The sequence below is a fragment of the Salvelinus alpinus genome, chromosome 4, assembly GCF_045679555.1.
Source record: "Salvelinus alpinus chromosome 4, SLU_Salpinus.1, whole genome shotgun sequence".
In the NCBI taxonomy this organism is placed as follows: Eukaryota; Metazoa; Chordata; class Actinopteri; order Salmoniformes; family Salmonidae; genus Salvelinus; species Salvelinus alpinus.
Window position 1 is genome coordinate 80,774,593 of NC_092089.1, and position 17,598 is coordinate 80,792,190.

At 46.3% G+C, this 17,598-nt stretch overlaps 1 protein-coding gene across 1 annotated transcript in view; it reads right to left on the reverse strand.

Moving 5' to 3' along the window:
* Positions 1-17,598, reverse strand: part of LOC139574522 (mediator of RNA polymerase II transcription subunit 12-like) — a 48,538-nt gene that overhangs the window by 18,920 nt on the left and 12,020 nt on the right. Inside the window, exons 7-20 of the mRNA XM_071399188.1 lie at positions 16,688-16,960; positions 15,924-16,070; positions 14,945-15,044; positions 14,546-14,682; positions 12,701-12,832; positions 12,094-12,220; positions 10,538-10,767; positions 10,367-10,426; positions 10,013-10,186; positions 9,312-9,456; positions 3,649-3,767; positions 1,583-1,726; positions 1,165-1,328; positions 140-271 (exon numbers count right to left, since the gene is read on the reverse strand). Of these exons, the coding sequence (XP_071255289.1) occupies positions 140-271; positions 1,165-1,328; positions 1,583-1,726; positions 3,649-3,767; positions 9,312-9,456; positions 10,013-10,186; positions 10,367-10,426; positions 10,538-10,767; positions 12,094-12,220; positions 12,701-12,832; positions 14,546-14,682; positions 14,945-15,044; positions 15,924-16,070; positions 16,688-16,960 (2,084 nt within the window). The remainder of the gene's footprint in view (positions 1-139; positions 272-1,164; positions 1,329-1,582; positions 1,727-3,648; positions 3,768-9,311; positions 9,457-10,012; positions 10,187-10,366; positions 10,427-10,537; positions 10,768-12,093; positions 12,221-12,700; positions 12,833-14,545; positions 14,683-14,944; positions 15,045-15,923; positions 16,071-16,687; positions 16,961-17,598) is intronic.

Genomic DNA, 17,598 nt, shown 5'->3' on the forward strand with positions numbered 1-17,598 from the left:
CTACCATGTGGGGCAAAATATTTTAGTTTCAACACAATATTAGCATGTAACATGACTTGGCCTCCTAAAACATCACAGGGAAACTACAGTATACAATAAAACTGCATTGAACAGTTGCTAGTGTATGTTGATGTTTTACCTGAAGATCTCTCCAAACTTGCTCTTTAGGTGACAGCAGGAGGTATAGAGGTCGTACAAGTAGGCCAGGATACAGCGCTCGGCTGAGGAGCAGTCGGCTGGGTTCACCCCCGACTTCACCACGATGCGCAACCTGGTCAATGAATAGTATTAAAACAAGCTTTCTGTACTAAATGAGTTATAGAAGACAGGTTGAATCGAGTGCAGGATACAAGGGCACCAATGGAATAGTCCACACTTCAAAGTATTTGAGGGGCGTATTTGATTTAGTTACAATTTTCTATGACCCAGGTCTGTAAAGAAAACAGAGGCGGGTTTATTGGCAGTGAATAGATTAGGTACCCAACTGTTTCTGCATCCAATAACGCAATGTTATTGAATAGCACCCCCAGGCTATAGAGGTGAATGGTTAAGGCTTGGATAACATTAGCATCCAGGCTATAGAGGTGAATGGTTAAGGCTTGGATAACATTAGCACCCAGGCTATAGAGCTGAATGGTTAAGGCTTGGATAACATTAGCACCCAGGCTATAGAGGTGAATGGTTAAGGCTTGGATAACATTAGCACCCAGGCTATAGAGGTGAACGGTTAAGGCTTGGATAACATTAGCACCCAGGCTATAGAGGTGAACGGTTAAGGCTTGGATAACATTAGCACCCAGGCTATAGTGGTTAATGGTTAAGGCTTGGATAACATTAGCACCCAGGCTATAGAGGTGAATCTTTAAGGCTTGGATAACATTAGCAACCAGGCTATAGAGGTGAACGGTTAAGGGCACAGCCAAATTGGCCCGTAGATTTGATCCATATCTGTGATTTCCAATGCTTTCTCAATGGGCGTCGCACGTTGACGGTCAACGAACAAAAAGTTCAGACGAGTTAAACTTTTGGCAGGCCGACGGTTACATTAGCCAATTAGAAAAGAGGAGCACGCACACAGACCAAAATTCACCCTTTCTAATTTGGTGTCCGTTCTCCACGGAGCAGTCTGGCTAAAGCCTAAAGGGTTAAGCTTGTAAGACTTACCCGTCAAAGACCTGTGCCGTCTGCTCTGGGTTGAGGATGAGGCAGGAGTGGTACCTCCTCAGCACGGCCACGATGCACAGACACAGACCTGTGGTGTAGCTACCCACCAGGCTGGATGACTTGAGCAGCAGCTCTGCCTCCACCAGGCTCAGCTCATTCAGCAGCTAGATACACACAAATGCACAGGGAAGAGAGAGAAGGTTATAGAAAGACGATTCATACAAATGATACTAAAGCATAAAGGGGAGAACAGCAGTAAACAACCACTAACAGAAACCGGTGAGAGAGAAGCAGACTCAGGCATAAGAGTAGACATTAAAGGAAATATTACTGTATAAATATGAGAAGTGGAATTAAATGCTGTGATTATATGACATTATATTATATTATATACTTGACATTATAGACAAAGCTATACCTGAATGGCAAAGTCGATGAGGCCACTAATGTTGAGGGAGTACTCCATGAGGTCAAAGATGAACTGGATGTGCTGGACAAGGGGCAGGTGATAGGACATCCCTAAGGCAAAGCTGGTGATCTGTTCCAGAACATTCCTGGACACCTAGTCAGAGAGAAGGCCAACAGGATTATTACCTCTACACAGTAGTGATGTGCAGTTCGCTAACAATGAGTTATTTTGGAACAACTCTTTTTACTGACTTGAGTAATTTTTTCCCCTGGGTGACAATTTTTTTTGACCTGCTGGTCGCAATGAGTCCTACAGCAGGATTAATACATGTTCCTCCGGCTCAGCGGCTCCAGAGACGTGCTCCGACCACCAACTGCAGGTCATATGCGTGCAGGACAATAGGTCATGAGCATAGAGAAGAAAAATACATGTTTAGACAGTAGCGGTGGGTAAAAATCACTGGGGAAGCCAAGGCCAAATGATCGCAGGCATCCCTTGTCTTCAATGCTACGGGCGGTAACAATGTCAAACTCATTTGGACCAGACAGCATCAGATAGATGGCCTACACGTAGAGAGACAGAGGGGCGCTGTTTCGCTCGCTCAGATGCTTCCTCCTGTGAGATACATTCAGCCTCTTGTGAATTGAAGGAAAATTATGAAACAGATAGACGAAAGATACATTTTTGGGGGGGGGTACATTTTTTGTGGGAAGCCTGGCTTCCCTGAGCATACATGAATACACGCCACTGTGTTTTGAACTGATAATTGATCACATTGGAGCAAGAATGACTGCAATTAATTGATTATTGAATGTTATGATGGACACAGCTTTGAGAATCCAAAAGCCTCTGCTCAACAAACTCCAATCGTTCGGGGGGCTTCAATTAGCGAACGACTGTGTTTATTACCTTGCCTGACTACCCAGACTCCTTGCTCTGGCCAAACGCTACACCACGCATATTTGTTTCTTCTCAGCAATGGGATGTACAGTATGTAGCGAACAACAGAGCAGCGGAAGAATTTAATGTGAGTTGTCAGGATACTTATTACCCTGACAGTAGTCAATGCATTCCGCCAAGAGTATTTCACAATCTAGTCTGGTTGCGGCCACAACTAGACCTTGTTTCAAAACTATCAATAAATAATTGTATTTGTATGCCTAGGAATCAACCAATATACATAGTTTAAAGCACACGTTTACAAGTCTGTCACAAATGACAGCTCCAATAAGCCCCCTATGGTGAACGCCATGCTAGTAGAATCATGATCAGGCTTGGAAATGTACTATTTTTTGAGGGAGTGATCCATGCTCAATCAAGCACAATCATAAGGTGAGACAAAAAAATGTCAGATGGCCCTTTAACAAGGGACAGGCCATTACCATAGTAATTTGGGAACTTGCTTGTCGGTGATAAAAAATAAAATCTCAGACTGCAGCAGACAGTTACAGCAAACTCAAACTAACATTGAAAAACCTAGCGTGTGAACAGAACGATGTAACTAGCCAAGAAACACAGGGACAAAGTCACACTTTAGTAGCCTTTCTTGACAATTGGACCAACATTTACATGTGGGCTTTGGATTTTTCAAAACCGTTTCCAAATGCTCTGTGTGACCACCCGCCAACGTGGCTGGTAAAATATAAATTCTACCAATGACAAAATCTTCCCGCATTTGGCAGATGTTAATTTCCAACCCTGATCATAACTCTTTCGAGTTTTCAGGTCCATCGTTCGCGGTATTACTGACTCAAATTAACGAAATTAGTCAAAAGATTGGTTATTTTGACTGAACGAGCCAAAAATACTTGTCAGTAAAGAGCCGAACTTCATCACTACTACACAGGCCTACTGAATATCCATAACATTGTATACTCTAGTAAAGTAATTGAAAATATCAGTTTGCAATTAAAGACATTGTTTTATGAGAATCATTTAACTGTACCTCCAGAAGAATTGAATGGCGGACATATCATAAGTATCGATTTTTACCGAATAACTTGACGATTACAATAGCAAGTTTTGGAGCACACTTAAAATGATGAGACTGAACAGCTATGGGGGGGATGTCTCACCTGAGAGGTGACCTGGTGCTGATCAAAATGGGAGAGGTGCTGGAATTTGGAGAATATGTCCTCTGCTGTGGGGAAGGCCTCAGGCTTAGTCCTCTTTCTCTTCTGTCCTTCCTCTCCTCCTGACAGAGAAGAGACAAATCAAAGTCCTATCAAAAAATATATACAACGCATCATGTAAAGTGTTGGTCCCATGTTTCATGAGCTGAAATAGATTCAAAACATGTTTCATACGCACAGAAAGCTCATTGCTCTTGAATTTTGTGCACAAATTTGTTTACATTCCTGTTGGTGAGCATTTCTCCTTTGTGCTGGGGACAATAAAAGGCCACTCAAATGTATTCAGATTGTAACGGCTGTCGTAGTCGTTCTCCTCCTCAGACGAGGAGGAGCATGGATCGGACCAAGATGCGGATTGGTAAGTATTCATTATTTAATGGAAAAACAACAAACACTACAAAATACAAAAAACCAACAAACGTGACTAACCCGAAACAGTCCTGTGTGGCCCAAACACTGACACAGGAACAAACACCCACAAAACACAAGTGAAACCCAGGCTGCCTTAGTATGATTCTCAATCAGGGACAACGATTGACAGCTGTCTCTGATTGAGAATCATACCAGGCCGAACACAAAATCCCAACATAGAAAATCAAACCTAGACCAACCCACCCAACTCACGCCCTGACCAACTAAAACAAATACAAAACAAAGGAAAACAGGTCAGGAACGTGACAGAACCCCCCCCTTAAGGTGCGAACTCCGGGCGCACCAGCACAAAGTCTAGGGGAGGGTCTGGGTGGGCGTCTGTCCACGGTGGCGGCTCTGGCGCTGGTCGTGGTCCCCACCTCACCATAGTCAACCCCCGCTTCCGTTGCCTCCTCCCAATATCCACCCTCCATGTCAATCCCACTATTCCAAAGAGCAGTAACAGACTGAGGGGTAGCACCGGACTGAGGGGTAGCACCGGACTGAGGGGTAGCACCGGACTGAGGGGTAGCACCGGACTGAGGGGTAGCACCGGACTGAGGGGCTGGCGGAAGACTCTGGCGGATCCTGGCTGGCGGAAGGCTCTGGCGGATCCTGGCTGGCGGAAGGCTCTGGCGGATCCTGGCTGGCGGAAGGCTCTGGCGGATCCTGGCTGGCGGAAGGCTCTGGCGGATCCTGGCTGGCGGAAGGCTCTGGCGGATCCTGGCTGGCGGAAGGCTCTGGCGGATCCTGGCTGGCGGCCGGCTCTGGCGGATCCTGGCTGGCGGCCGGCTCTGGCGGATCCTGGCTGGCGGCCGGCTCTGGCGGATCCTGGCTGGCGGCCGGCTCTGGCGGATCCTGGCTGGCCGGCTCTGGCTGGTCCTGGCTGGACGGCTCTGGCTGGTCCTGGCTGGACGGCTCTGGCTGGTCCTGGCTGGACGGCTCTGGCTGGTCCTGGCTGGACGGCTCTGGCTGGTCCTGGCTGGACGGCTCTGGCTGGTCCTGGCTGGACGGCTCTGGCTGGTCCTGGCTGGACGGCTCTGGCTGGTCCTGGCTGGACGGCTCTGGCTGGTCCTGGCTGGACGGCTCTGGCAGGTCCTGGCTGGACGGCTCTGGCAGGTCCTGGCTGGACGGCTCTGAAGGCTCGGGACAGACGGGCAGCGCTGGGCAGGCAGACAGTTCAGACCACGCTGGGCAGGCCGGCAGTTCAGACAGCGCTGGGAAGGCAGGCAGTTCAGACAGCGCTGGGAAGGCAGGCAGTTCAGACAGCGCTGGGAAGGCAGGCAGTTCAGACAGCGCTGGGAAGGCAGGCAGTTCAGACAGCGCTGGGAAGGCAGGCAGTTCAGACTCAGGCTGTGCTGAGCAGGCAAGCAGCGCAGGCGGCGTTGGGCAGACGGCCGACTCTGACCTGCTGAGGCGCACAGTAGGCCTGGTGCGTGGTGCCGGAACTGGAGGCACTGGGCTGGAGACACGCACCACAGGGAGAGTGCGTAGAGGAGGAACAGGGCTCTGGAAACGCACTGGAAGCCTGGTGCGTGGTGTCGGCACTGATGGTACTGGGCTGGGATGGGAAGGTGGCGCCGGATATACCGGACCGTGAAGGAGGTCACGCGCTCTTGAGCACCGAGCCTCCCCAACCTTACCAGGTTGAATGGTCCCCGTAGCCCTGCCAGTGCGGCGAGGTGGAATAGCCCGCACTGGGCTATGCAGGCGAACCGGGGACACCACCTGTAAGGCTGGTGCCATGTACGCCGGCCCGAGGAGACGTACTGGAGGCCAGATATGTTGGGCCGGCTTCATGGCACCCGGCTCGATGCCCAACCTAGCCCTCCCAGTGCGGCAAGGTGGAATAGCCCGCACTGGGCTAAGCACGCGTACTGGGGACACCGTGCGCTCCACCGCATAACACGGTGTCTGACCAGTACGACGCCCTCTCACTCCACGGTAAGCCCGGGGAGTTGGCTCGGGTATCCAACCCGGCTTCGCCACACTCCCCTTTAGCCCCCCCCCCAAGAAATTTTTGGGTGAGCCTCTCGGGCTTCCAGCCGCTCTGCCTTGCTTTCGCCTCATAAAACCTCCTCTCCGCTTTCGCTGCCTCCAGCTCCGCTTTGGGGCGGCGACACTCCTCTGGCTCTGCCCAGGGTCCTTTCCCGTCTAGGATTTCCTCCCAAGTCCATTCCTCTTTTCCCCATTGCTGTTGTTCTTGCCGTCCATCTCCACTCCGCTTGGTCCTGTTTTGGTGGGTGTTTCTGTAACGGCTGTCGTAGTCGTTCTCCTCCTCAGACGAGGAGGAGCATGGATCGGACCAAGATGCGGATTGGTAAGTATTCATTATTTAATGGAAAAACAACAAACACTACAAAATACAAAAAACCAACAAACGTGACTAACCCGAAACAGTCCTGTGTGGCCCAAACACTGACACAGGAACAAACACCCACAAAACACAAGTGAAACCCAGGCTGCCTTAGTATGATTCTCAATCAGGGACAACGATTGACAGCTGTCTCTGATTGAGAACCATACCAGGCCGAACACAAAATCCCAACATAGAAAATCAAACCTAGACCAACCCACCCAACTCACGCCCTGACCAACTAAAACAAATACAAAACAAAGGAAAACAGGTCAGGAACGTGACACAGATCCCCTCCCTTTCTTCACATTGTTACGTTACAGCCTTATTATAAAATGTATTAAATAGTTTTCCTCATCATTCTACACACAATACCACATAATGACAAAGCTGAAACTGTATTTTAGAGATGTATTAAAAATAAAAAACAAATACATTATTTACATACGTATTTAGACACTTTGCTATGAGACTCAAAATTTAGCTCCGGTGAATCCTGTTTCCATTGATCATCCTTGATTGGAGTCCACCTGTGGTAAATTCAATTGATTGGATATGATTTGGAAAGGCACACACTTGTCTATATAAAGGTCCCCTAGTTGACAGTACAAGTCAGAGCAAAAACCAAGCCATGAGGTTGAAGGAATTGTCCGTAGAGCTCCGAGACAGGATTGTGTCGAGGCACAGATCTGGGGAAGGGTACCAAAACATTTCTGTGGGATTGAGGGTCCCCAAGAACACAGTGGCCTCCATCATTCTTAATTGGAAGAAGTTTGGAACCACCAAGAATCTTCCTAGAGATGGCCGCCCGGCCAAACTGAGCAATCGGGGAAGAAGGGCCTTGGTCAGGGAGATAACCAAGAACCCGATGGTCACTCTGACAGAGCTCCAGAGTTCCTCTGGAGATGGGAGAAACTTCCAGAAGGACAACTATTTCTGCAGCACTCCACAAATCAAGCCTTTACGGTAGAGCGGTCAGACGGAAGCCACTCTTCAGTAAAAGGCACATGATAGATTGCTTGGAGTTAGCCAAAAGACACCTAAAGGACTCTGACCATGAGAAACAAGATTATCTGGTCGGATGAAACCAAGATTGAACTCTTTGGTCTGAATGCCGAGCGTCACGTCTGGAGGAAAACCGGCACCAAACCGGGATGTTTTTCAGCGGCAGGTACTGGGAGACTAGTCAGCTTTGAGGGAAAGATGAACAGAGCAAAGTACAGAGAGATCCTTGATGAAAACCTGATCCAGAGTGCTCGGGACCTGACTGGGGCAAAGGTTCACCTTCCAAAAGGACAACAACCCTAAACACACAGCCGAGACAATGCAGGAGTGGCTTCGCAACAAGTTTCAATGTCCTTGAGTGGCCCAGCCAGAACCCGGACTTGAACCAGATCAAACATCTCTGGAGACCTGAAAATAGCTGTGCAGCGACGCTCCCCATCCAACCTGACAGAGCTTGAGAGGATCTGCAGAGCAGGGAGAAACTCCCCAAATACAGGTGTGCCAAGCTTGTAGCGTCACACCCAAGAAGACCCGAGGCTGTAATTGCTTCAAAAAGTACTGAGTAAAGGGTCTGAATACTTATGCGAATGTGTTACGTTTTATATTTTTTATACATTTCCAAACCTGTTTTTGCTTTGTCATCATGGGGTATCGTGTGCAGATTGAGGGAAAAATATTCTACAATGGATTAAATGTTTAAGGCAGTAACGAATCAAAATGTGAAAAAAGTGAAAGGATCTGAATACTTTCAGAATGCGCGTGACACTCACACAGCCTTTCTAAAAAGGTTAAAGCTCTACTGATGACAAATGGTTGCGTCCCAAATGGCACCCTAGTCCCTATATATAGTGCACAACTTTTGATCCGTCCCAAATGGCACCCTAGTCCCTATATATAGTGCACAACTTTTGATCAGGGCCCCTAGGGCCCGTCACTTTCAAAGTTCACATTATAATGACAGTGCTCAAATGGCTTAAAAACTAAAAAGGAACAGAGAAGGTTATGCAAAGCACAAGGGAAATGGGCTTGTAACCAGAAGGCCATCTGCTCAACTCCTAAGCAGGAATATGGCTGAACATAAATGACTTGAATGACATAAGAAAAAAGCCCTTTAGGCTGCATAATTATAACTTCTCAAATCCCCCTTGTTAATGTCACATGCTAAGAGAGATAAGATGAGTGGCAGCAAATTACAGCTACGAGCATAGAAATTGGACAGGATGGAAAGGAATATTGAATATAGGATGCTAGCCCTGGAGTCAATCGTCAAAAATCCTGTGTTCAATAATGAAGAACAGAGAGGAAAGAGTGTTGGAGAAGAGATATGAAGGTTTCTGAGGACAGTTTTCAACTTGGGAAACATTATTGAAGGGATCAGATAGGGGCAGATGTAACAGCAGACTGTCTCTCAAATGGTACCCTATTCCCTACATAGTGCACTACTTTAAGTAGTGGGAATAGGGTGCCATTTGTGATGCACTAAAAAACAGGCACAGCGTCCATCAAAAACAAAGTTAACAAAATAACGTCTCACTGCAATCTGCTCAAACAGTATCTGTAATGTGATAGACAGGGGGCACATCTGCTGAGAGTTGTGAGAATATACAACCTCACTCAATAAATCTATGGTTGCGCATCACGACTGGTGCTGAAATTCATGTCAAAGTCTGGAGTTTCCAGAACGAGCATAGTCTTTTTCTCTACGAGAAAAATTCTAAAAGTAACGGCAGATAGAAACTCAGAGGCCATATTGCTCTAGGGAAAACAGAAGGCCCATAGATGAGGTCATTAAAAACAAGAGTCAAATAAGAACTGGAACTAGTACTATTCTTACCGGTCTCTGCTGTGCTTTTGCGGTTGAGCACCTTCAAGATGTCTTTGGTGATTTTCTTGATGGCGTGCCTCGCTTCGTCTCGCTGCTTGCCCACGCCGTAGAGCACCACCAGTCGCTGGTTACACTCGTGACTGGCACTCTCCTCCTGGGGACGACGACAAGTCAGTCAATGTGTGCACTGTGCATTATGTAGTGGAGATAGTTCACATAGCCTGAGATCTGAAGACTTATGTCGGCACTAATAGCTAATGCCTAGACTTTAGCTCAGAAGGCTAACTGTCAAGGAGTGAGTCAATACATGCATAGTGGAGGTAGTTCACATAGCCACCCAGTTGTTATGAGTCATCTGAGATCTGTCTTTTGTTTAGAGGGCTAACTGTGTCAAGGAGTGAGTCAATTTGTTCATAGGCTATGTAGTTGAGGTTGGGTGCAAAGCAATGCCAGGAAGCTGAAAATGTGTGTTTTAGCTTGAAGGGCTAAAATTACCTTGAGTTAGACCAACAACCAGTCCCAATGAAGCAGCGGTAGTTCACTAAGCTTTGCTGGGGTGATAAGTAAACTTGTCTGAAACTATAAAGCTCCCAGAGCCTGGGCTTTAGCTCAGAAGGCTATCATGGTCTACAGTTGCACTGATGACCCAGATTGAATTCCATCTGTGAGTTAGAGCTGAGCTAGCCAAATCCTCTCTCAGGGCTGTTTACCTGGGGGATGGGGAAGTGGGTAGCGTATTGGATGTGGCGGGGCTGCTCGTACACCAATGGGAAGGCAGGATCCAGGGCCTTGTCTTTGCAGGCGCCCTTCCCTTCCTGTTCCGGGGCAGGCTTCTCGGGAGAGGGGCTGCCCTTTGACTCACAGTGAGTGGGGGGAGAAAACATCTACAAAACAAGAGACAACTCAAGTTAATAGGGCTGCACACAGCATGGAAAGGTTATCCAGAGGTGAATGGGACAGTCTGATGGAGCACAGGTAAGAATACTATGTAGTTGTGCCAGGGAGAATATTCACTAGTACACATTAGCTGCCCACTTCTACTGGCATGATGCAAATACACCTACCTCATCGAAATTAGCGCTCGAGTTGTGATCGATCTCCATTAACTCGGAGAGACCAGTGTCCTGTATAAAGAAAAGAAAATACACGTTTCATTCCAAAATCAATTCAAAAGCAGTGAGTAACTACCGATGATACATCGTGGACACTAGCACAGCTGCCACCACATAACATGCCTCGTTCTTGACGCTGCTGCCTGCATCGTGCTCCTTGCGCTCTGATTCGTCTGAAGGCTCATCACTAGGGGAACGGGGGCGGGGCAGGTGGGAGTCAGAGGCCAGGTCCCCGCGGGAGATGAGCGTGCACATGTAGATGTTGTGAGAGAAGACGTCGTGGCGGATGAGCTCGCAGAAGAGCAGCACCAGGTTAGAGAACTCCACACGCTCGCTCTCGTTGCCTGCCTCCGCTGAGAAGGGACAGATGGGGATAGTTTGTCACTATACACTCCAGCATTAGCAGCAGTAAGAGACCAGTCATAAACCTTTATAATATAATCTTTAACAGACACTTTGATCCAAAGCGACTAACAGTAGTGCACACATACATTTTCATATTGGGTGGCTAAAGCGGGAATCGAACGTGACGTTGCAAGCGCCATGCTCTGATAACTGAGCCACACAGGACCCTGTGTACCATGCTAACCCAACACTAAGGTTGCTAAATTTGGGTAACATTCCAAAAACTCCCAGGTTTTCCAGAAATACCAGTGGGGAATTCCATAATTTTCTGCTTATTCCATCCAGAGTCCAGGAATCTTCTAACCAGGATTTCTTTCACCCTACTCAACACCAATACCCTTTTCCCACTATGTTGCTGACCTGAACCATACTGTGCTGTTGTGGATTTTTTCTTTTCACCATTGTCCTTTTCAGCACTATGGTGGATGTGTAACCAGGCCAGCGCAGTACAGCTCAAGTCCCAAACCCATAGTAGTGCATAACAACTCAAACGCTGGGCAGACTAAATCCAAAAGAGTGCTGGAATCAAGAGATGCAGAGAGCCTAGCGGGAGCATAAATGGGACCCTATATTCCCTATATAGTGCACTACTTTTGACCAGGACCCATAGAGCTGTGGTCAAGTGCCCTAATCAAAAGTAGAGCATTATATATGGTGTTCAATCAAAAATGGGTACCATTTTTACTCTTGTAGGATGGCTAAAATTAGAGTGACTAAATCAATTGAGGTCAGAGAAAAAAAAACTGGAAAATAGCATTGCGTCAGCTGGGCTGGATGCTGTGGAAGAATTAAGGCTAACGGACAGGCTTACAGTGGAACTCATCTTTCTTCTCAAATCCGGAGGACATAAAACAATATAGAGGAAATATATACATTTTCATATTCTAGTATACACTTTTCTTATGAATGATTTCAAAGATTTCTCAGAAAAACATTTGTGAAACATCAACGGAGCACTGAGCGTACCGCTAGCTTTTTATTTTCAAAGCCTTTTACATTTAATTCAGCTTGTGTCATGTTAATTTGGCTTTTTGCGACCAGCGGAAACAACTTTGCAGACGAACACCACAACATGTAGAATCCTCAAAAGTCTCTGCGAGAAAGCGCACCACTCTGTCAAGAGAGCTCAGTGCTTATCAGATGTATTAAGTTAGGAAATCTGGGCAGAGTGGGTAGACACCTTACAGTATAGGGAATAGGGTGTGATTTGGGAAGCAGCCGCAGACAACCCAAATAAGGGATTATAATTGACTACTAGTGAAGGGCAGACTCACTGAGCATGGGGGCCTGGGTGTCCAGGAACTGCAGGAGCACGTCTTGAAACACAGGCAGGGTGGCCGCCGAGAGAGATCCTGAAGAAACTGAGCCTTTCTCATCCACCACCTCCGACTCGCCGCACCTCTGCGAACACAGACAAGCACACACACAGCCTGAGAACCACTGCCATTGAGCAAATATCCCTTACATCTGTGATAAGCATTGTATAACATTTGAACAATAGTTTCTTCAGTTTTGTATACACAAGTTTGCAGGGAATACAATTTAATTAAATGGATTGAGACAGCATTGCACACAACAATAGCCTTGAGGAAATACAAAAACCTATACCTCACATCTTCTAAAACAATTCAGAATCTTGTTATTAAAGGCTGTGGCCATCTTCATCCTTTATTTACACAGGTGAAATCTCGGGATTAAGATCTCTTTTGCAAGAGAGACCTGTTCTCACGAGGCAAGAAAGAAGGCAAGAAGTATCCTTGAGAATACTCAGGAATAGCTGTGGCTGAGTGACAAGGCCATGTGTCACTGTGGGGCAGTCACGGTGCTGTAGTCATGAATCGGAAATGTGTATGTGCACGAGTGCGTGGGCCACTGTCTCACCTCGGCTTCAATCTCCGCTTGTCTCTTCTCCAGCAGCTTGGCCACCACCATGGCCCTGTGACGGCCAGACCTCTTGCAGCACACCGCCCACTCACACAGCAGGGTCACCACGGCATCGTCATCAGGGGACATCTAAACAGAGAGAAACATGTCAGGGAGAAGACCATACAGCACGGAAGCCTGGGCCCATCTAAGTAGTGTTTCTGAAAGAATACAATGGAATACAGTTCATTGTCTCCAGAAGAAGAAATTCTATGTATTCTACAGTAATGATTAGGGCCAGATGGTGTTAGTTGGCCTCTTGCTCACACTTGACATTTTGCCTTTTCATATGTGATTGAAAACCATTCAAGGTCCAATGCAGCTATTTTTATCTCAATATCAAAATCATTTCTGGGCAAATTTCCTTCAGGAAAGTATAAAAACATTGACTTTTTACACATTTTGTTACATTACAGCCTTATTCTAAAATTGATTAAATACTTCCCCCCCTCAATCTACACACAATACCCCATAATGACAAAGCGAAAATGGCGCTAGAAATTTTTGACAATAATAATAAAAAAATAAAAAAGTATTTACAGAAGTATTCAGTCATTTTGCTATGAGACTCGAAATGGAGCACGTCAGAGCAAAAACCAAGCCACGAGGTCGAAGGATTTGTCCGTAGAGCTCTGAAAAAGGATTGTGTCAAGGCACAGATCTGGGGAAGGGTACTACATTTTTTTTGCAGCATTGAGGGTCCGCAAGAACACAGTGGCCTCCATTTTTAAACGGAAGAAGTTTGGAACCACCAAGACTCTTCCTGGAACTGGCCGCCCGGCCAAATGAGCAATCGGGGGAGAAGGGCCTTGGTCAGTCAGGGAGGTGACCAAGAACCCGATGGTCACTGTTACAGAGCTCCAGAGTTCCTCTGTGGAGATGGGAGAACATTCCAGAAGGACAACCATCTATGCAGCGCTCTACCAATCAGGCCTTTATGGTAGAGTGGCCAGACGGAAGCCACTCCTCAGTAAAAAGCACATGACAGCCTGCTTGGAGTTTGCCAAAAGGCACCTAAAGGACTCTGACCATGAGAAACAAGATTTTCTGGTCTGATGAAACCAAGATTGAACTCTTTGGTTGAAATGCCAAGCGTCACATCTGGAGGAAATGGAGCAAAGTACAGAGAGATCCTTGATGAAAACCTTCTTCAGAGCACTCAGGACCTTACTGGGGCGATGGTTCACATTCCAACAGGACAACGACCCTAAGCACACAGCCAAGGCAATGCAAGAGTGGCTTCGGGACAAATCTCTGAATGTTCTTGAGTGGCCCAGTCAGAGCCCAGACTTGAAACCAATCGAACATCTCTGGAGACCTGAAAGTAGCTGTGCAGTTACACTCCCCATCCAACCTGACAGAGCTTAAGAGAACCTGCAGAGAAGAATGGAAGAAACTCCCCAAACAGGTGTGCCAAGCTTATAGCATCATACCCAAGAAGACTCGAGGTTGTAATCACTGTCAAAGGTGCTACCACAAAGTACTGAGTAAAGGGTCTGAACACTTATGGAAATGTGATAAGTACATTTTTTAAACATTTGCAAACATTTCTAAAAACCTGTTTTAGATTTGTCATTATGGGGTATTATGTGTAGATTGATGAGGGAAAAAACTATTTAATACATTTTAGAATAAGGCTGTAACGTAAGAAAATATGGAAAAAGTCAAGGGGTCTGAATACTTTCCAAATGCAGTGTGTGATATATAAAAAACCAGAAAAATCACATTTTAACTGCACTGGGCCTTTGAAGTCTTCAGACTTGACATATGCAAGAGTGGTCATCTAAGAGAAAACATCTTTACCTCGTGGCCGTCTTTGCTCTGGCCCGAGCCGAAGATGCGGTTGTAAAGGGAATCCAGGGAGTTGCTGAAGTCTGACTTCTCAAAGCTGTGGTTGTCTAGAACCTCCAGGGTGTGTAGGACCCTTCCAATGGTGAAGCCTGGTGAAAGCAAGTAAAACACAAAATGTTACTAATTTCCTTTTTCCTTATACATCCAGGACCAGTTTCCCAGACAAAGATGAAGCCTAGTGCTGGGCTATAAAGCATGCTCAGTGGAGAATCTCTGTTGAATTAGATTATTAGTCCAGGACTAGTCTTAATCTTTGTCTGGGAAACCAGCCCATATAGTCATTGTCTGGATGCAATGTCATGTCATTTTATAGGTGTTATTGATCTAATCATGAAGGAGCAGTTTCCTTACCAGCAGTTGTCTCCTGACATTTATCAAAGGACCAGCGGAACTCCACAGCCTGCCCTCTGTCCTTGACCTGCTCCTCTATTTCTCTGACCTTTGCACGGACCTGAGGTAAAAGCACAGATAAGACAGATGGGACGACATAAGCAGATGGGACGACTGAGAAGACAAAGTCAATAGGCATGCAATGATGTCAACCTCTCAGCGCGTGGAGGGCATTCAATCAATCAACTGACAAATGCATTAGTCTAAATCCAACCCCCCAAATGCATTAGTCCAAATCCAACCCCCCAAATGCATTAGTCCAAATCCAACCCCCCAAATGCATTAGTCCAAATCCAACCCCCCAAATGCATTAGTCCAAATCCAACCCCCCAAATGCATTAGTCCAAATCCAACCCCCCAAATGCATTAGTCCAAATCCAACCCCCCAAATGCATTAGTCCAAATCCAACCCCCCAAATGCATTAGCCATAATCCAAACTCCAAATGCATTAGCCATAATCCAAACTCCAAATGCATTAGCCATAATCCAAACTCCAAATGCATTAGCCATAATCCAAACTCCAAATGCATTAGCCATAATCCAAACTCCAAATGCATTAGCCATAATCCAAACTCCAAATGCATTAGCCATAATCCAAACTCCAAATGCATTAGCCATAATCCAAACTCCAAATGCATTAGCCATAATCCAAACTCCAAATGCATTAGCCATAATCCAAACTCCAAATACATTAGCCATAATCCAAACTCCAAATGCATTAGCCATAATCCAAAACCCAGATGCATTAGTCACAATCCAAAACCCAAATGTATTAGTCACAATCCAAACCCCAAATGCATTAGTCATAATCCAAACCCCAAATATATTAGTCATAATCAAAACTCTAAGCAATATAAAGCCAATGGCAAAGGTACAGTGGCATGGAATATCTTCCAAGGCGGGAAGAAACCTTGACAGGAACCAGACTCTGGGCCTTACCTGCTGTGTAAAGGTGCTGTTGCCCCCTGGCATGGGCAGGTTGGAGGGGGATATGGGGAGTAGGTCCAGTGGGGAACCAGTCTTGTTCCGGCTGTCTGTCAGAGAGTAGTGCCACACCAGGGCACTGGGACAGCACAGCACGATACTCTGATGAAACCAAGACCAGGAAAAGAACAATTCAGGGATATGATTGACAATATGGGAAATCAGGATTTTTAAAATCTACAATAGAATTTCATCAGGAACAATCCCAAACCTGATAATGTAACCAGAGCTAGTTTACCAACATAGCCATGTACTTACTATACTAGCCTCATGGCTTAACAGTAACATTAATAGTAGTGTAATAGTACTTACTATACTAGCCTCATGGCTTAACTGTAACATTAATAGTAGTGTAATAGTACTTACTATACTAGCCTCACGGCTTAACATTAATAGTAGTGTAATAGTACTTACTATACTAGCCTCATGGCTTAACAGTAACATTAATAGTAGTGTAATAGTACTTACTATACTAGCCTCATGGCTTAACATTAATAGTAGTGTAATAGTACTTACTATACTAGCCTCATGGCTTAACAGTAACATTAATAGTACCTACTATTCTAGCCTCATGGCTTAACAGTCATATTAATAGTAGTGTAATAGTACTTACTATACTAGCCTTATGGCTTAACAGCAATATCAATAGTAGTGTAATAGTACTGCAGTAGCAGACAATCCATTCAATTCAGTGGAAAGGCTATTCAGTGTGTTTGTACCTGTAGCATGCAGCTGAGCCCAAACACCAAGGGCCTGTGTTGAGGGCAGATGTAGAAGTCTGTGAAGGGGGTCTGGGGTTGGTTGCCCCCCGTGGGCTGGGAGGTGGGTGTGGGGGGCAGGGCGTTCCCCGGCTGCGCCAGGATGCTGTGTGCCGGGTGCCCCCCGGCGCCGGGTCCCAGGCTCCCGTCGCTTAGCAGCAGGTTGAGGCGTCGCGTGCAGAAGTAGGCCAGTCTCCGAGACAGGTAGGCCGACAGCACAAACTCCCCTGAGTACTGAGGGAGGGGTAACGACTCACAATGTCAGTTCTAACTCCCCCTGAGTAGTGAGGGAGGGGACAAGACTCACAATGTCAGTTCTAACTCCCCCTGAGTAGTGAGGGAGGGGACACGACTCACAATGTCAGTTCTAACCCCCCCTGAATAGTGAGGGAGGGGACACGACTCACAATGTCAGTTCTAACCCCCCCTGAGTAGTGAGGGAGGGGACACGACTCACAATGTCAGTTCTAACTCTTCAGAGCTGATAAGTGATCACAGCAATGGAATATAGGGAAAAACGGGGGAGGGTAGCTAGGTCAGCCTCAATGATGTACAGTTGGGGGCATTCAAAACTTAACATTTACTGCAGCTCAGGTAAAAACATTTTCTTTAAAGTAGATTAAACTGCACTTCCAAGGGCATATGTCAGATTTTGTTTTCATTAGATAGGTTATTGTTAGACGATTGCTACTTTACTTGGTGCTTGCCATCACCCTGCAAGATAATTTGTCGCATTAACAATGTACCATTGCTGCACAAAAAGTTATTTGAAAAATACATTTTTAATGTCCCCAATTGTATAATTAGAGGATGTAAGAACCTGGACTTTCTCTGATTAGTGAAGATAAACTACATCTCTGTGAGTGTCTCCT